The sequence below is a fragment of the Caloenas nicobarica genome, chromosome Z, assembly GCF_036013445.1.
Source record: "Caloenas nicobarica isolate bCalNic1 chromosome Z, bCalNic1.hap1, whole genome shotgun sequence".
In the NCBI taxonomy this organism is placed as follows: Eukaryota; Metazoa; Chordata; class Aves; order Columbiformes; family Columbidae; genus Caloenas; species Caloenas nicobarica.
This window is the reverse complement of record NC_088284.1, coordinates 2,223,119-2,243,307: the sequence shown is the minus strand read 5'-3', so window position 1 is coordinate 2,243,307 and position 20,189 is coordinate 2,223,119. Positions and strand designations below refer to the sequence as shown.

General features: G+C 44.1%; 1 protein-coding gene across 1 annotated transcript in view; it reads right to left on the bottom strand.

Moving 5' to 3' along the window:
- Positions 1-20,189, bottom strand: part of MYO5B (myosin VB) — a 74,585-nt gene that overhangs the window by 12,447 nt on the left and 41,949 nt on the right. The window contains exons 16-27 of the mRNA XM_065655484.1: positions 17,715-17,826; positions 16,385-16,596; positions 14,340-14,496; positions 12,495-12,734; positions 8,790-9,029; positions 6,307-6,391; positions 5,788-5,936; positions 5,146-5,265; positions 4,516-4,653; positions 3,822-3,884; positions 1,852-2,091; positions 1,130-1,227 (exon numbers count right to left, since the gene is read on the bottom strand). Of these exons, the coding sequence (XP_065511556.1) occupies positions 1,130-1,227; positions 1,852-2,091; positions 3,822-3,884; positions 4,516-4,653; positions 5,146-5,265; positions 5,788-5,936; positions 6,307-6,391; positions 8,790-9,029; positions 12,495-12,734; positions 14,340-14,496; positions 16,385-16,596; positions 17,715-17,826 (1,854 nt within the window). The remainder of the gene's footprint in view (positions 1-1,129; positions 1,228-1,851; positions 2,092-3,821; positions 3,885-4,515; positions 4,654-5,145; positions 5,266-5,787; positions 5,937-6,306; positions 6,392-8,789; positions 9,030-12,494; positions 12,735-14,339; positions 14,497-16,384; positions 16,597-17,714; positions 17,827-20,189) is intronic.

Here is a 20,189-nt window from a genome sequence, read left to right as displayed (position 1 = left end):
GACACATGCCCTATGAAAGCGGTAACTTATTTTCACTTATTTTGACTTATTTTGACTCCGACACCTGAAAATAAACTAACGATCCCTACACGCGCATGCTGGGAAATGCAGGTTAGGGAATAATTCACCCCATGCCTGACAATGGGGTTTCGCATCCCGCACTAGAGCAAATTGGAAGGAAATTGGAGAAAAGCCACAGAATTCATTAAATGACCAAAAAAACGCACCTTGCAGTAGGAAGCCCCACTGATTTATTGACAAAAAAGTGATGTTTAAATCAATCTCATCACCCCCGCGCCGCGGGGAGGGCAGAAATTTCATCAGCAAGTTCGCCAAATATTCAATGGCGACAAATTGAAATAAAAAAATACAAATATAGGTCCTGATCCAGGGATGAGCCTCCGGCTCCCCAGCACAAAGTGGAACCTGAAATACAGGGTTTTAAACTATATCTGGACTCAAACATGAAGCGATTTCCACAATGGCTTTCCCAAGAAGTAAAATAGACACAAATTCAGAAAATCCAGCCCGTACTACAGCAGGAATTTGGGGGACGTAGTGTTATTAAAAGCCATTAATCCACGACGGTTACGTCTTTCGACTGCCTTGCTGAACGCAAATTATTTTGGAAAAAATGCCTCAAACATCTGTATTTATCAAGAGATGAACACGCGATTTCCTTTGCAGTAAAAGAAATATTTACTTTACGTCTTATCTTGCTGTTTAATCCATGTAATTCTTTTCTTCTTGCAAGATGCTCCTTTTTAATTTGATGTTCTCCTGCGTAGCTGCAAGGATGCATTTAATGCTTTGCAATATAAGCCCATTACTATAAGGACCGACACATGTTCACGGTATTAACTCTCATTATGGGAATTTATTTTTTTTACTCACTTTCACGTTGGTTTTTCTACCTTCCTAGCATCTCCCCCGACTTGGGGACACGTTGTCCCGATGACAAGCGCTCCTCACCCATCGCAAGACCTACATCTTTGGTACCTGAGGTCCAGAACACAATCCAGAAGCTGATAACTCGCCAAAATTTTCATTAATTTTGGTCCGGAGCCCAACTCGCGGATTTTGGCCAAACCCTCCTGCTGCTGAAAAAAGAAATTCGGGCCACACTTACCGGTTTGTCTCGCACATCCCCTGATAAGCTTCGATCGCGTCCTCCTGGTCGATGTGCTTGTCGCTGTTGGGCCAGCTGGCGTTGGTGGCGATGTTCTCCTAAATCCGACACGCAAAACGTAGTAAAAATGCCATCCTGCACATCTCCCTCCTGGTTTTCAGAATTCCTGAGACCCAAAAACTCCCGACCAGCCTTAACATGAGTTTCCTCGGGGCGCCCACGGGACTAAAGAGCTCCTGGGAATTCGTACGCGTGAAATTGGGAGATGGAGGGATGAAGAGAACCTGGGAGATCCAGGGGGAGCGTGGTCTGAAATACAAACCACACTGAAACCTCCAGGAATGATAACACGGCAAATTAAAAAACCCAAGGGAGAGTTTTCAGTAAAAACGCAACCAGCTCGAAAGTAAAAAGCCCTCGGCTGCGATGGGCTGTAAAATGTGTAAAAACATATTCCAGCTTTGCCAGCATCAAGTGAGCAGAATCTGGTCCGAAAGATCTTTTTTTCCCCATCCTGTTTTCTTGCAGAATAAATCAGTTGTCACAAAAACATCGCGGGGAACATCTCAGACGTCCACACATTGTGGGCTGTATCTTATCCACATCAATAACCCCGCAGGACCTCCTTGAACCATCTTGACGCCCGGAGCCCGAAGCAGAGACGGCATCGCTCGGGCACGCGGCGCATTTTCAGAAAGAAACCCCGTCGCCCTCTCAATTACCGTGTTTTTCCCCGTCTCTTTTTGCTGGGCCGCCTTCATAATCTGCGTCCTCAGGATGAGCACCTCTTCCTTCCGCACCTCCAGCTCCTCGTTGGCCGATTTCAGCTGGTTCAGCAAGAGGCTGTAACTCTCCTGGACGTCGTTGGACGAGTTGTTCTGCGTTGCTCGCTCTGCGATAACCTTCCGCAGCTCATTTAATTCGTTTTTCAGCTTCTTGTTCTCCGACTCCAGCTCTTGCCTCTGGAAAACAGCCAAACCGTTCACCAGTTTAGCTGAACTGCCTTGCGGTGCCTTATCCTTCATTTTCTGAGATGCCTCTAATGTATTAATAACTCAATTACTGATGATTGCAGCCGAGCGATCGATTTGCACCAGGATCTGGATTTTGCTGCGTGTGGTTCGGAAAATAATTTTTTGCTGTGATCAGGAGCCTGTCGCTATTTAATAACAACGCTATAGGGTGACATAGGGGGGATTTTTTTATTTGTTGGTGCTAATTTTAACCACAAAAGTAACGCCGCAGAGAAACCAAGCACGTTGGTTTCTTCTCCAGCCCTTTTTCCTTCCCAATCAAGAAATCACCGCAAGCCCCACAATGTTTAACTTGTCTTTAAATTCATTAAATGAGGTTGGAAGATGATAATTTACATGACCCCTTAGGTGAGTGATGGCTGCGCGAATTCCCACTACGGCTTTTTTTTAGGGCTTATTTTATGGAATCGTTTTGGTTGGAAAGGACCCTCAAGATCATCGAGTCCAACCGTTAACGCAACCCCGGCACTAACCCATGTCCCTGAGAACCTCAGCTACTCATCTGTTTCCTTCTGCATGACAGTAGAATAAAACTCCAGCCTTTATTTCGCTATTTCACCGCAAAGCGGGCGGTAACGCCACATTTGGTGGCACCCAAAACCCACCTGGAGCATCATCTCAGAGCAGCTTTTCCGCTGCGGATGCTGCAAAGTCCTTGTTATGGGGAGGACACCAGACTCCTGGGGTCATAGAATCACAGAATCATTTTGGTTTGAAAAGACCCTCAAGATCAAGTCCAACCATCAGCAGCTTTTCACCCTTTGCACGTTTCCTCTTATCTATGCACTATCTGCTTTTTTTAAAAATCTAAAGACTCCAAAAATAGCTGGGGGCAATTTATACAATTTACACAGCGTGTAGCCAGCACAGCTGCGTAAACCTCGTTTCCATAGGAAACGGGCGTTGATAATTATAAACCCTTACAAATTATAAATAGCAGGTTTTAGCAGAGCGGAGGTGTGAGCGGAATAGCTGAGCATCTGGACATCTTGCTGAAAAAACAGCTCCAGTAACGGAGCATAATCAGGTATCTTATACCATCTGTCATTAAAAAAAAAAAAAATAAAAAAGAATAAAAAATGCGTTTGATCCAGCAATTCCTCCACATCCACGTCAACCGCAGCTCAGCAGAGGGAGCGTATGAGCTTTTCTAGAACTGGTTTTTAAAACAAGAGTGTGAAATCGATACCGAACCGGGTTTAACTCATCTTGCTTCGTGGCTTGAGCATCGACTCGCCGATTCTGATCATGCAAGAAAGCAAGAAGCCAAGAAAATCAGGAAAGAGAGAACCAACAACCCTGCTCCAATAGCCCAAGCCCCGGCCTCCTTTCAGAATTTACGTTTAAATTATTTCTCTGCTCCTTTCTCGGTGGATTTTATGGGTAGATTTTTCTATCTAGAGACATGGGCGAGACGTCTGGTGGGTTAATGGTCGGACTTGATGAACCTGAGGGTCTCTCAAACCGAAATGATTCGACGATGATTCTATCAGAGCAGAACAGATGTTGACCCAAAGAGATACCCCTGTGAGCCCAGCCCAGGCGCTGCCGAACCAAATTACAGGAGGTTTTGGGTTATTTCCACCTTCAGCCAATTTTTGGGGGCTTTTGGATCCATGCAATAGGTTACAGCACTAAGCAGGAGGCTCCTCACTCACCTTCAGACTGTTGTACGCAAAATCCTCACGGTCCGAAGTCACTTCAGTCTTCGTTTCGATGACCTGCGTGGATTAAAGAGACGTTAATAAATATTTAAAAGCAGCCAGGAACTGGCGCATGGCACAAGATGGCCAGCGCCACCATAATAATGTTATTAATTGCTGTTAAACGGAGTTCCAGCAACACGTAGAAGTGATTTGCTAGAATTGCTGGAAGTGCTCAGTAATTCCTTCCAAGGAAAACACCCAAAATGTAGGAAGAAAGGATACATCAAATAAAAAGAACGGATCGAAGGAATATCCCTGCCCTCCAAATCCTCACATTCTCCTTCCTCGTTCTGACCTTTCTTAATGAAACTCAGTCCCCGCTTCAAGTTTCTCAAAAGAGAAGGAAAAAGGATCACTACAGGCTGAATAAAATGCTCCAAAATTGAGTCTACATCTCATTGCTTTCAAGATACTGTCCTAAATCTGTTAGAAGCAGTTTATTTTAAAAATTAATCATAATAATTAAAAAATCAGTTCTCCTGTCGAATTGTCCTTAAGCACCAAAATCTCTCTCCATCTCCCGGATGGATTTGCTGCCTCTTAAACTTGAACTTGTCGCTCTCAAACTTCAATTCCTACGTCGTGTGTCCTCAAGCAACCAAGGAAAGCCATGAAATATTAGGATGGATGAAAAGCCGCCTCTTACCTGGGCTTTCTTGCTCTCTTGCTCCTTTTTCTCCAGTTGGTTTTGCAGCTTCTTCCTCTCCTGCTCGAGCTCCCTCACTCGTTTCTGGAGCTTTAGGAAAACGGTCATGTCCATGGCTGCTTTGTCCATACCAACCTCCTGGAGAGTGGAAAAAAAAGGAGAAAAATTCTACGATTCTATGAAAAAAAGGAGAAAAAGTCAAGTTTTATAACCCCGCAGTGTCAGATGTTTATTAGTTGTTTTTAAATCGGCTTCACCTGGAATATTTTCTATTAGAGCACGGCCAATACCAATTAATTTGACTTCAACAAACACTCTCAGAGCGGTTCGGAAATATTAAAGCGACGTAAAACAGCAAAGGGCCACGGGGGTTTCTGCAGGCGTGGGACACAAACCACGGAACCAGGAACTAAAGTCACAAAGGCGAAATTTGAAAAGCAAAATATCGTAGCAAAAATAAGCAAAAGACATTTCCCTTTTCCATGGGATTCTCGAGAGCCAGGGAATAATTTATGCTGCTCATTTTTCTGCATTAAGAGACTGGACTCGATGATCCTCTTCCAACCAAAACGATCTCTATGAATTCTATGATTCTATGATTGCGAAGAGCGAGTTTTCCCCGCGTGGTACCTCCACTTGCTGTACGACGTCCTCAGTGTCCCCGATCTCCGAGGTCGATATGGATGGATAATTGGAATCGGACTCCAAACTGCTCTGGTTGGACGGGTTTCTCCTGTGTCCCGGCGTTTGCTGCCAAAGAGCGACGCAGATACACAATATATTCAGTGTTTAAAGAAGGATTCCTCCCAAAGTATCGTTTCGTAGAGCAAATATGTGTTTATATACTAAGGTTACCTTTACAAAAGGTTTGACTGTCACCTTACAGTGAATTCCATTTTCTATTTCTTACGCCCTACAACAATATTCATATTAACACAAAGGAGTAGCCTAAAATAAAATGTGAGAAGTGATACATAACTCCGTTTAAAAATTCTGCATGAATTAAAGGCTTTTTATGATGCCTGCGAAGTGCGAACGTGCAAATCTGAGCTCAAGTTTACACTGTTCACGGCGCCCTCCGGGACTCATTTAAATGCTCAACCTTCCACCTAATCCACCGTAACTCTAATTATTTTCTGATTTTCAAGTTTTTCTAAACCTAAAAACCTTGGCTTTTGAAATTCTGGAGTCTTGTTGTTGTGGGTTTTTTTTTGGTTTTTGTTTTTCAATCCAACACCAGCAACAGAAGGAGGATAATTTCACTTTTGTTACCTTCATGATAGTAATTTCATCCCGCAAGTTGTCGTATCTCTGTTCCAGCCTCGAATATTCTTTGACCAGGTTCTGATACCGAGATCTCTCTTCTTCCAGCTCTTTTTTCATCTGGATATTTTCCTCGACTGTATTTCGGGCAAATTCGTCTTTGAAATAAGGAATTAAAAATTAAAAGACATTGTGATCTTCATCTCCGAAATGAACTTCTTGTAAATACGTGCAATAACTACTAATTAACAAAACGCCATGTATCGCGCTAAGATTGTGGGGGCCATAAGTATTTTATAACCAAATAAATTCATTTTTTGGTTAAAAAAATGCCTTTTAGAAGCAAATCTGGTCCCTCCCCTCTTTGAGAAACCAGGCGAATATAGTCCCTGTCTCCTTTTAAAGGAAGATTAGCGCTTTCCAAGACAGGAAAAACCAATTTTAGGGGAGAATAGTTGAATTCCTCATTTAGCAGAGGCATTCCAAGGCTGTAAGTATATAAATACATATATATATACACATTTTTACCTTCAGATTGACACAGGATCCTGCTGTTAAGCTCCTCTTTTTCCTGCTTCAGGAGCGCGTTTTCTTCTTCCAAGTCAGATATTCGCTATGAAAAAAGACAAAAAATAATCCGCTGATTGTTTCGAGCAACGTGGGACTTGCATAGTTAAGATGGACACAGCGAATACGAGCATTCATATTAAATAATTCAGGCTTTTTTAACTTCATATAATAAGATTATAGCCATTTAAATGCTTCTACTGCAGAACCTTTACTAGAATGTGCAGCAGGGCCTTTGGAGCATATATAGCGATTAACACCGACGATTACCTAGCGAAAATTAATAAAAATAGAAACTAAATCGTGCAAAATAGTACTGTTATTTTTTTTTAGAACTGAAAGACGTGGTAGAATCCACAACAATTATTCCCAGGTTTCAAAATTTCTAATCCGGATTGGATACAGGTATTTTTTAAGATGTGATCTTAAGTGATTGAGCTTGTTCATCCCATTCGCGTTTCAATATGAAATAGAAACAAGCTGGAATTCAACACTTGCGTGTATAGAAACCCAATTTTCTATAGAAAATATTTTTGAAGGTGCTTCAAGTATAATATTAAAACCTGCTTGGAAGGATTTCTATGGAAGATGTTGAGCAGCGAGCACTCGTGATGGTTTCAGCCCTTATTTAATGTTCTACTTGGAACCATTTGCTCATGAGATTTGGCTTCGGTCCTCCCTGAATCTTGTGAGAATTATGGTATTTCAGGTTTTCCTAATAAAAGTCCTGGTGAGGACTGAAATCACAAGGGAGAAGAGATCAGGTGCTACCATAAGCCCTTGGTACTCACCCACATCCGATGTTTTAAACTTTATCGCAAAACGGAATAAGAAGAGCTATTCTAAAATCAAGGAGCTGGAGTAAAAAATGCCACAAAATGACTTTTTTTTCAGTAACAAAATCATAACTAATACTCAAAAATCTCTAGCGGAATTTTTCTTGGGAAGTTTTTTGGCTAAAAAAAGGGTTTTGAGGAAGGAGACGGGTCTTTTCCGCCTTCCCATCAACACGGAATCGAAGGCAGCGACTCAAAACTAATATAAAAACCAGAAGCCTGCACTGCTCAGTGGAAATGTTTTATAATTAAACCATTTATTATGGTGCTGGAGAAAAGAAGCCTTAAATTCTTTCCAACAGCAGGATCGAAGAAATCAATTGTTGGTGCAGAAGAAGAAAGGTCATGGATTTAACCTCAGTAGTCACAAGAATTCACAGCAGGAAACCAAACTCGTACCTCAGGTTATGAGAATGGGTGTGAAGGTTATTCAAAATGAACCTGACCAGCAAAGAAATTCAGGGTAAAAGGTCTGGTTTTGCTGTTTGGAAAAAAAAAAAATTCATTCTGAAGTGTCTTTTTGCCACTAGAACATCTTGTTGTGCAACGGTGGGAATGTTGGACCATCTGAAGAGATCTGGAAAGCTCAGGAGTGTGACTTTTGACAAGGGCATGTGGTGATGGGACAAGGGGTGATGGTTTTAAATGGAAAAAGGGGAGATTTACATTAGATATATGGAAGAAATTCTTCCCCATGAGGGTGGTGAGAGCCTGGAACACGTTGGCCAGAGAGGTGGTGGCTGAACCATCCCTGGAGACATCCCAGGCCAGGCTGGACGGGGCTCTGAGCAACCTGAGCTGGTGCAGATGTCCCTGCTCATGGCAGGGGGGGCACTGGGGGAGTTTTGGGCCCCTCACCTCAAGGCTCAAAATGGCGGCACCAGAATCACCTCAGGGCTCCAAATGGCGGCACCAGAATCACCTCAGGCCTCAAAATGGTGGCACCAGAATCACCTCAGGGCTCAAAATGGCGGCACCAGAATCACCTCAGGGCTCAAAATGGCGGCCCTGGGGGCACCAGAATCACCTCAGGGCTCCAAATGGCGGCCCTGGGGGCACCAGAATCACCTCAGGGCTCAAAATGGCGGCACCAGGGGCACCAGAATCACCTCAGGGCTCCAAATGGCAGCCAGAGGGGTGGCGGGATCACCTCACACCAAGAAAGGCCTTGAGGTGCTGGAGCGAGTTGAGAGAAGGGAACGGAGCTGGGGAAGGGGCTGGAGCACAAGTGTGATGGGAGCGGCTGAGGGAGCTGGGGGTTCAGCTGGAGAACAGGAGCTGAGGGGAGACAGGGACACAGAGAAACGGCCTCAGGTTGCGCCAGGGGAGGTTGAGGTTGGATGTGGGGAACAATTTCTTCCCCGATGGGCTCTCGGGCATTGGAACAGGCTGCCCAGGGCAGTGGTGGAGTCACCATCCCTGCAGGGGTTGAAAATACACAGAGATGAGGTTCTTAGCGATGTGGGTTAGTGCCGGGATGGGTTATGATTGGACTCGATGATCTTGAGGGTCTCTTCCAACCAAAATGATCTACGATTCTCTGATTGTGAAGAGCAAGGTTTCCCCGGCACGAGCGCCTACAAAACACAAGATACGACAAATCCGCACCTTTCTCAGTAAGCCCTTCTCCTTGGCGTAGGTGTCCTCCGCCACCTTCCTCTCCCCGTGGGCTTTTTGGAGCTCCAGCCGCAGCTGCTCCATCTCCTCCTGCAGGCTGACGAGCTGGTTGTCGTCGCCGCGCTGGTTCCGCTGATATTGCACCAGCTCCTTCTTCAGTTTTTCCACCTCGGAGGAGTGCGTGGACGTGAGCAGAGAGAGCTGCTCGCTCAGAAGTTTGTATTCCTTGTTCTGCAGCCCCCAAAAAAAGAAGAAAATAAGATCAACACGTGCACTCACACACTGCAAAAAGCGTCAAAATCTTTGAGCGAGGTGGGCAACAAACTTCCGATAACGAGCATTTCCACGCTAACGAAGCTCACGGAGCTAAAAATTATTTCAAAACGGTGACAAAAGCTCAAGAATACTTTGTTAATGATTAAACAAGTATTTATTAAATCAATGTTACGCTTGAAACGCCACCTGGTAGCACTGAAAACAGAAAAACCTCTACAATTATTACAGCTTCCAAGCTACGTTGCTTAACGCAACTGCCTTGCAATTTTTTTTTTTGTCTGCAATATTACGTTTGCAGTTTATCCTTTTATTCCCGACTCCGATACCCACAGGAACCCGGGGTGACGACGCGCCATGGAATAATTACATGAGCACAAATTGCTCCCGAAACTCCAGCTTTAACTCATGCGCCAGCTCCACGGTCTTTTTATTTGCTCGGATTTTCTCTTTTAAGGCTCTTAGCAATGATCTGCTCCTGAAAATTTGATTTTTCTGGTTCAAATCCAAGACAACTCGAACTCCATTGTGACTAATAAAACATTATAAAATCAGTTTAAGTCTTTCCTGGTCTTGCTGGAAAATATTTGGCAAGAAATTGTTGTCCAGACCAGATGAGCGTCCTGATAATCTGCAAATTCAACCTTTGGCTGTTTCTCAGAGCTTTGGTCACCAGATTCGCACCAGCTCATGAGAAATTAAGTTTTCAGTTCACATGAAGGCTGAGAAAAGCTTGAGGTGAAGAAGCCAGAAAAGTCTTAAAATACATAAATGTATCATTTTTTTAAAGAGTCGACGGATAAGGGAAGACCTGATTTACAATTTTTGACCGGTCAAGAGAAGCAAAGATGTAAAGTTACAGATCCTGAGATGCAACTTCTTCCTCCAAGATGTTTGGCAGAGTTTTAATAAGCAAGAAAAAAAAAATAAATGCAAAAAAAATTTATGATTGATCTCTGTAATAGAGTCAAAGGCTCATTATCTCCTGTACAGAGTTCTCAGAGAACTTTTTTATTATTATTATTATTGAAAAGCAAAGTTCAGTGTTCGTGTGGTATTAAGGAATGAATGTTTCTGCATGACCAAAAAGAGACATTTGGAGAGAAAAGCTTTGCAGAAAATTGGAAACAATCACCCTGGTTCACATATCTCCGCTGTTTTCCCCGCCTATAAAGGGGAATCCACAATCTCTGCTCATTTTCCACCACGTGCTTCATGGTTTTGCGTCCCAAGATTAATATACATGATTTTATACACCAGCCAACTGAGATTTCAATGTAATATAAATGCACAGGAAGGTTTTATCTTCTTGTTGGCGACCAGAGATATGAAAGAGCATTTACCGACCCATAACAAAAGGGCCGGTCCCCATCACAGAGATTGCTCGACAGACCTCGTTAAATTGGAATTTTCTTGATTTTTGATCATTTCTAAATTGTTTTCAATTGAAATTATTTTCAGTTTAATTATCTTCTCTCCCTCAGGGGCACAGGGAGTATTTGCATCTCTCTATTCATGTGTGAGCTGAAGCAGCAGAAACAGAAACATTTTCTTCCACGGCGAGTCAAAAAAATGATCCGAGTGCCACCCTCCAGCTCACCTGCGATTTATTTTTTCCTTCCCAAGTTAACTGGCATTTTTAAAAGGTCGTGTTTATAGATCGGCAAAACCTAAATATGCGGGCGGGTATTTTTAGAATTAATTAAGCACCCGGCCTCTACTGCGGTGCGCGCTTGGCGGCCAATTAATCCGACAATTAATGCGGCAGCAGGAATGCGAATCCCCGGGTGTTTTGCCAATGCAAAGTCATTTCTCATCATCCTCATCGTGTCACACGGGGACGGGGGAGATTTAAGGCGGCGAGGGTGATATAAAAGGGTTCCCGACAACAGCCCAAATACTACGATAAACCGCAACAAATTGCAATTACTACGGACCGGTATTACCAATGAGTAGGCTTCCTGACTTGGGGAACGTTTCTCGAAAAGGGCTGTTTAAGGATATAGGTGGATATTAATTTATTCCTTAATATTAGTGGATTTAATTGGGTGCTACTCAGCGTTTATACTCATCCCTCAAGTCCTTGGAAGGAACACGGAGGGTATTTATCAGAGTAACTTGTAGGTGGGAAAACCCTTCTACATCAAACGATCATTCTGCAGCTCGTTAGTGACGAGTGGCATTAGACGATGGTCTCTGTGATCAAGTTGTCACAGTCAGACAGATGCTCTTACTACTGAGCCGGCGTTACACCCAGTAGTTGCTTTGCAAAGTGAGTATTTACCCAATTTACCCTTTACTTTGCAGGTGAGGTGACTCCCAAGACGTGTGGTTGGGTTGAGCAGACTCCGCGTCCTCAGAAAAGCACAAAGTGTCCCAGCCAAAGCCTGTCTGACATCGGGATCTCACTCATGTGGAGCTCGTTGGGGGTTTTCGAGCAACAGTTTTCAAAATTGCCAATTTATCTTCCTCCTCTGAGTCCTTCTGGGTGGTTTTCACAACAATTACACCGCAGCTTTGGCATTTTAATCTTCAGACACCGAGGTGGAGACCCAAGATCCAAGAGGATCTGCACGTCCATGGTGGTGTCGCACCCTTACAAGTGTTTGGCCACCAGTAGAAGGTTGATCTTCCCATGATGTTTGGAAGGATGTCACGGTGGTGGCAAATCCTTCCCAGGAAAGACAAGAGAAAAGAGGCAAAGCAGAACCACACCAAGTTGGAGACCCAAGATCCAAATGCATCTCCCACGGTGGTGTCCCACCCTTAAAAGTGTTTGGCCACCAGTAGAAGGCTCCCACCACCACAACATCCTTCCAAACATCATGAGAAGATGAAATCCTTCCCAGGAAGGACAATAGAAGAAAGGCAATGCAGAAGCAGAACCACACCAAGGTGGAGCCCCAAGATCTAAATGCATCTACCATGGTGGTGTCCAACCCTTACAGGTGTCTGGCCAACAGTAGAAGGCTCCCACCACCATGACATCCTTCCAAACACCATGAGATCAAATCCTTCCCAGGAAGGACAAGAGAAAAGAGGCAAAGCATAAACACACAAAGGTGGAACCCCAAGATCTAAATGCATCTACCATGGTGGTGTCCCACCCTTACAAGTGTTTGGCCACCCTTAGATGGTTGCCACCACCTTGACATCCTTCCAAACATCATGGGAAGATCAAATCCTTCCCATGAAGGACAACAGAAAAGAGGCAAAGCAAAAACACACAAAGGTGGAGCCCCAAGATCCAAGTGCATCTACCATGGTGGTGTCCAACCCTTACAAGTGTTTGGCCACCAGCAGAAGGCTTCCACCACCATGACATCCTTCCAAACATCATGAGATCAAATCCTTCCCAGAAAGGGCAACAGAAGAAAGACAAAGCAGAAGCAGGACCCCGACTTGTCCCAGCGCAAGACATACCTGCTCATCGATCTTCCTTTGAAGCTGGACCACCTTGTTCTCCATCCCAATGTTGAGTTTCTTCAGGTGTTGCGCTGAGCGCGCCTCGATCTTCAGCGCCTTCAGCTCCTGCCTGGCCTTCATCCGCCGGTAGTAGCACTGCAGAACGATGGTGGCACCTCTGACCCGACGGAAGCGAGTCCGGGCCAACCAGCCACGGGCGTACTTCTGGAGGATCGTGGCTTTGTGTTCCGCCAGGATCTGTTAAAAAAAAGGGCAGAAACGCGACAATTAAAGGAGAAAAGTCACCCACAAAGGGAGCGGTAGCCCTGGTTTTGCTGCAATGTTGCGTCAACACTTCTAAAAGCGTCTTCAAGAGGTCTTCTCCAAGTAGGAGAGTCCTGGTAGGTGCAGGGGGTGATGGATGGAGATGGAGGTTGTTATTTTACACCCTTTTATAGAAAAAAACCTGCTTGGCCGCTGAAATGAGGTGATATGATGCTGGCTGGTGAGGAGAGGACTCGACGGGGACGTTTGCACTCAAGTGGGACTTCATGGACCACCTCAGAATAGAACACAGATCCACGAGATCCATCGGTAGCAAAATAAAATAGCCATTAACACCAACACTTAGTAATAAACTTGCTGCCCCTTCAGCTTCAGATATAACTCACCAGGACAGGTTTTTACTTTTTTTTTTTTTTTTTCCTGTGTTCCACCCCTGCAACATGATAAATTATATGGCAGATAAATGGCCTGGTGGGATTTCTTATCATACAAATAACCTTCAAATAAAAACCCCAGAGCCCTTTCACTACAGTCTGCAGCGTGATTCAAATTTCTAGAAACTTAAGAGCTGGTTTAGTGAAACTTCTGGCACTTTTATGTTGGATTGAGCTCCCCAAAAACCGCAGAAATCTTTCCAGTAGGTGCCGGTTCAATTCCTCCCTCTAAAACTTACAGCTGACATATCAGAGATACAACCAGCATATTGTATTTTTAATATTTCTTCATAACTTTATGTTGATCTGCGTTGCGGTATGAGGAAAGAAACACCAGGAGAATTTAAAGATTACAAGACACTTTGCTGTTATTATTTTGGGACAAGTTGTATCAGAAAAAGGCACCGTATCAGCTTCTCTTACAAATCTGTTATTTCACCCTCAGGTTTTCTTTGCGTTCGCAAATTTTAATTCTGAATAAAGGGGTTGTGTGAACTCGGGACGCAGTTGGATCCCTGATCTCTGGTGGGTCACCACGTGTCCAGGTAACCTCGATCACCTCCAGGACGGGCTCATCGTGCCTCTGACTTCTTTAATTACCCCATGACCATCCAATTAAGCATAAATTTAGGTGACTACCAAAGTAAGGCTGCACCTGAGGAGTGGACAGAAGATTCCCCAAAGCTGTTCTTGGTTTCTTGACCACTCACCGTTATCACCTACTGTCATCAAACCTTTATTTCATTGCTTTCAGCTCCTGGTTTAGCACAGAAAGAACTAATTAAAGATGGATTTATAGTGATAAATGACTCGACACCTTCCACGACAAACCCTGACGGTCTTCCCACCTGCAGCACGGCTTAATAAATCACTTTGCCAAGGAGTTTTTTTGCAGAGTCTGGGTTAGATCAAGCGACATTTCCAGCTTACCACAATGCCTCACGGCATCTGAATGACTCATTTCACTTAGTTGCTGCTGCCAAGATCATTTTTGCTTGCACGGCTTTAAATGGCAACATCTCCCCGTCACCGCGCGCTCTCCGGAAACACCAGAGGCAGTCGGCTTCGGAAAACGTCAAAATGGCCACAATAAAGACATTTCCGTGCTCTTTTTCTAACGTCAAGACACCCCGTGGAGACGTACCTTGCGATAAATCCTCCTGACAAACATGCCCCGAGCAAAGGCCTGGATGGTGACGGTCGCGTTGCGGACGCTTTGGAAAGCTCTGAGGACGCGCAGCATTCGGAACTGCTTCTGGAAAACGACAGCCGCTCTCGTCCTCCTCAGGTGCTCGGCAAGTCTAAAAAGCACAGGAAAAAAAGGTTAAAAAAACCTAAACTCTCCTTTTTTTTTTTAAAAAAAAAATCATATTAAGTTTTAAACCAGACGGAGAGAAAAACCTTTTGTCCAAAAGTAGTTTGATGGTACTGAACAAAGACCATCCCAGCAGTATGGCTAAGAAAAGCACAGCCGGTGGCATGACTTCTTTAGAATAACGAGAATGCGTATGCAACCAGAAAGCAACACACCTCATTATTCCTAAACGGCATTAAAAACAAATATTTTCCAGCTTTTCCCCTTGGTTTGAACTCTTTGCTTTACATACTGGAGCCAATCAACGCCCCACGTTGGCTCCATCACTTCCCCAGCTATAAAAAGCGAACGTTGCACGGGGTATCTACCGACCCAGTGACAATGGCAGCAAATGGATTTGACATTTAAACTGGTGCGCACTGGTTTGGCAACGCTCATGAGCGGAGCCCCGAGCGGTTCACAGCGAGGAAATAACGAGGGATGTGGTCAACTCGGTGCCACGTCGCTCCCGTTCTCCAACTGAATTCATGTTCGATTTGCTGTTCCGCAGGTTAATCAACGCCCATAAAAGCTCCATTTAATTGGATAATGAGCTTGTTTTGCTGAGTTTATGATTCATTTATTGCTCTCAGCACGAGGTATTATATAGATATTTGATCCACTTCTTTATTTTGTGAAAAGTGTATCAAAACTAAAAGAGCCATATGGGATTGGCTTATGTATTCTCTTCGTCAAGGCCAATGGTTTCTAATTACGACCCATTGAGCCAGAGCTTATTAAAGAGGACAAAGGACGGTCCGTTCCAAAAAAAAAAAAAAAGAGGATAAATCAGTTATTCAGATGACATCCAGCCCCCAAAAAGAGGTGAGCTGAAAAAATCGTATTGAAGAAACACAGCAGACAAGAAAAATCTGCTCCATTTTAAATAAAAGTCACCAAACCAAGCAGAAAATGAGAAGGGAACGAAAGCTGAAAGGATCCCAATCTCCTCCTTGTTCCTATTTGCCGAGTGGCTGAAGCCAGTTCGGCGTTTGGCGCGAATAAGGGACATAAAACACGAAGTGGTGTGTTGGGACGCTATAAAATTGATTTACTACCTCCTTACACCCACCCCACATCTCCTACCAGCAGCCCACCCTCCGGTGCGATGTTATTTCCAGAAAATCCAGTGAGGAAGCTCAAGGTTCCTGCACACAGGGAGTTAAACTTCGAGCTCTTATTATTTTGTACCGTAAATTGCCCCGTTGCCAGTCGTTTGGAGTGATTTTTCTCATTACAAAGGATACAGTAAATCAATTTTGAGAGCTCCCCTTGGATACCAAGGAGGCGCAAACCGGGGCTCTGCAGAAAAGGAGCGTGTACCGACTGGCAAAGCGCTCACTGGCCGATCCAAACGCCTTTTGCCAGAAAAATATTAGTTATGTGAAGCATTTTCACCTAAATTTATATATTCTTTAGTCATCTGATTGCAGCCTAGCTGCCTACGCTCTAACCCTGGCCCAGAACCTAGAAATTAAATCCATACAGATACAGAATCAGTTCGAGACAAAGAATTTTGTTCTCTTGGCCCCGAATAAAGGCTGGGGAGAGGGGCTGGGAAGTAAGTCTTGACTTTAGCACAGAAATATGCACCATAGCGGTACCTACGTGCGCAAAATGGGTCTTGTTTCTCCTACGAAACCCCCAAGTTTATGCAGAGATGAGGTTCTTAGGGACGTGGTTTAGAGTTGGACTTGGCAGTGTTGGGTGAACGGTTGGACTGGATGATCTTCGAGGTCTTTTCCGACCAAAATGATTTTACAATTTGAAGTTTAAGGTCTACGAGACGGAACAGACGGAGAACGCAAGTGGTTTTGCGCCTTCCCAGGACCCACCTCCGCGCCCGGTGCCCACGCGCGTAGCGCTGGATGACGACGGCGGCTCGTCGCAGCCTTTTGTACTTGACCCTCTGCAGCCAACCCCGAACCGTCTTCTGAATCATGATCGTGGCAGCTCTGAACTTATCTGCTCGCAGTTTCTCCAGATATGCCACTTGGCCTGCACGGAAAAAGATCTTGGTACGTCCAAACTGGAACTTGTCTGGATCCTTTTCAAAAGCATAAAGGAAACTACATTTAATTAAGGTGAACATTATTTTGGTTTTTTTTCAGTCTATGCTGCTCAGTAGATACAGAACAAAACCCCACTTTGGATCAAGTTTATCAGCTCACATTAATTGGGTGATGAGGATATTATTAGACTCCAAACCTGAGCTTCTATATACCCATCGAGGAACGCAAGACTCAGATTCAGTCTTAAGTTCCACATATTTACATTCGTTTCGAATTTTTGGGGGATTTTTTTTAAGTTAAGTAGTGCGACGCGACACCAGAGGACTTCAAAAAACTATTTATTTCTCAAAAAGATTCAGGGCTTACATCTGCAAAATCAGACGCACTCTACAAATGGCTCTGCAGCCAAGACAAATGCTTGGTACGTAAGGAGAGCAATTGAGTTCAAAAACCCGATTGAGTCAATTCCTCAAAATCCTACGAGGAAAACAAGGATCAAAAAGTAAAACCTGGCTTAAGATGTGTGCAAGTTCTTAAGTGCTTAAGGTGTGCAAGTTCTGGGCTCCTCAACAGCCAAGAAGAAACGTTTGTGTGCGCATTTGTAATTTAAAAATAATGCGCACGTGTCTAAGGTTTTGGTAAGGGGCGCGACAAAGAATTCTTATTTGCTATACATAAGGGGAGAAAATGCTTTTTCTACATATTAGCGGCCATTAAAAGTCTCCAATACATCAAGATAGGGCAATTATTGTGTTTTTCTCATTTGTGCAAAGAGACTTTTAATGACGGGGTGACAGAAATGACTTTGACTAAGGTTCGTGACATTGTACACAGCACCCCAAGCTGGATCTCTCAAATACGCTCCAGCCAAAATCCAGGAGGGGTTGTGGGGGATGAGTTTTTTTGGAGATGACCCATTTTTCACGTATAATCAGTGATAAAAACCTCCGGACTTCATCAGTAGCAAAACAGCACGTTCAGCAATCGAGAGATTCCACGTCACATTTGTTCTCGCTATCTCATTTGGGAAATAAACTGAAATAAGCACCCGGATGAGCAGCAGGTGAAGTACGAAGAGCCATTTGACTCGTATCAAAGCCACGAGCTTTTCGCACTTTCAAAAATCATCGCCAAGGATTCGGTCCCGGCTCACCTGAATGAGATCTTCCAACAGGGTCTGGCAGATCTGCTTCTTGTCCTGCTTCGAGAGGTCTCTCTTCTTCATCAGAACACGATATCTATTGAAAAAGTCGTGGTAGGACCACCTGAAAGCGAAGCATACAGAGGATTAGTCTGCGTGCTGGGCATTATTTCTTTAAAATAAAGCGCAGATGAGTTAAAATATTATTTTACTGCTACAAAATATCACCTCCTGCCGCCGCTGTTTGATGTAGAACCCGCGGACTGGATCCCAAAATTGGTTCAACATCTGCCAAGTTTCAGCCTTCTCCAAATTAACACGGTGAGTGACAGACCCCTCAAAACCACCGTTTTTAATTCTCCCTGGTTTTCCACTTCCAGAGATTAAGAAATGGGGGAAGAAAGTCAAAATAAATTGCAAAGGGCTGGAGCGATGCTTGTGATGGGTTCTTACGCTTGAGCAGTTCGGGGCTGAGTGAGGTGTCACCACTTGAGCACCTCCCATGTTCAAGACTGTCGCTCCTATAAAAATATTTTATAGAATAAAACAGAATAGTTCAATTGGAAGGGACCTACAACCATCATCTAGTCCAAGTGCCAAGATAATCTCTAATGGAATTTCTCCAAGGCTGAAACGCTGGGATAGTTGGTGAGGTGGGTATATCAGAAATATAAATCTTATTTCAAAATGCGCAAGTTTCGCATCACTTCAGAAAATAGTGAATGTTTAATCCCTATTTACACGAGTTAGTCATGGGGCTGGACAGTCAAGGCTACTCCCACCCTCAAATGATCAAAAATATCAAATTATTACTAAAAAAAATAAGATACCACTATGTGGAGCTCTCTCTGGGGTGAGGTACAGCAAAAGCAAACACAAAGATTACACAAAACGACGGGTTCGTGTTATGTCGGGTTTAAGCTTAAACTTGCTTTCTCAACGCCTTTGTTTTATAATCACATTTCCCATCCCGGGCTTTGATCCTTTCGCTTTGTGCAGGGAAAACCCGTTTCCACTTTAAGCACGTCTGAGGCTTCGCGTGGCTCTAAATCAAAAGCAATAGGAACGACAGAGCCCGCGGTGCTCGAGACCTCCCGACTGCTTTGGGTCTTACTTAAGCCAGGGATTGCTTGGAGAGGAGAAAAGAGAAGGTGAGAATATTCCCAGAGTCCGTTTAGGGGTTGATATTAATTAACTGCAGCTTTTTTGGAGGAAGAAATTATCCCGCAGATGCCATGTGGGCTCTTCCGGCAAAGAGCGGATGGTGATGAGGCAACGGGTAACCAAGGGCTGGGTGGAAAACACCAAAATCCATCCTTTCCTGCACCAAGACAGTGGGGGAGATCTCCCAGATTAAGAGCCAGATACCTGCAGAAATGCCTTCAAAACAGATCATAAATTACCGCGCCAACGATCTTTCTTCACAGCCTGTTGCTCTCGTTTTACGCAGCGATTTTTCCGCTCGTTTCCGTTCCAGCCCGTCTTTAACGGCACGACATCATTTCGCCGCGGCCGCTCTCGCTGATTTAACAGGAGGTGACAGCCCTGAGATCACAACCGCTCGGATTATTGTCCCCGGAATATCAAGATAAAAGCTCTGCCAGGATGGGGCTCAGCTGGTCCATCAGGAGTTTCACTGGTTTCATTTAATTAGCAAAAAAAAAAAAAAGCTGCGGGGTGGGGGGTCCAGAGATGCTGTTACAGGATCCCCCCAAGAGAAAGGATCAATTAAAGCACTCGGGTTTAATGTCACGTGCCTGGTTAATTGGGTTCAAAGCAGAATTCTGTGCTTCGACAAAACCAACACAAAGCAACAACCTTCCAAGGGTGCAGAAATAGTGAAGCTCAACGCTTTAGTTCATACGCTTCTTTTTCCGGTCTTCTGCACATACATATATATATTATTTTTTTAGGTTCAACATCTGCATGTTCAGCAGAGAAAATGAAAAAAAAAAAAAAAAAGGAGAAAACTCACAAAGTGATTACTAAAAATCTGCCTTTTTACCCCATAGTTGAGCAGGTCAGGAGAGACTATGCGAAGACGATACCTCTGTTCAACTTGTTGACGGGTATTAAATTAAATTTTAAAGCTGAGCTCAAGCACAACCGACCTCAAACATCGACATTTTACTCTGAAGTCAGCACAGGTCACTAAAGCCAATAAAAGGAATGGAAGGACAAAGAAAACCAACTTTAATCTGTGGCAAAACCCTTCCTTAGGCTTGAGCCTAAGATGCTCTAGAGCTTGGCTTAGCAGGTGACTTGGTCAACCGCCCAATTTCTTTGTCATCTACAAGAATGAGACGGAGGGAATAAGCCATAAAACACTCCAGAAATTAAACCTTCTATTTGTGGTTTAAAACGCAAGATTTGGACGCTTTACTCAAAACTACAACTGGTATCACCCCCTGAAGGGATCAATATTTTAAGCAGTAAAGAGCTGGACTACATGGACCTTTCTATAGGAGCCAAAGCCTGTTTGGGGGG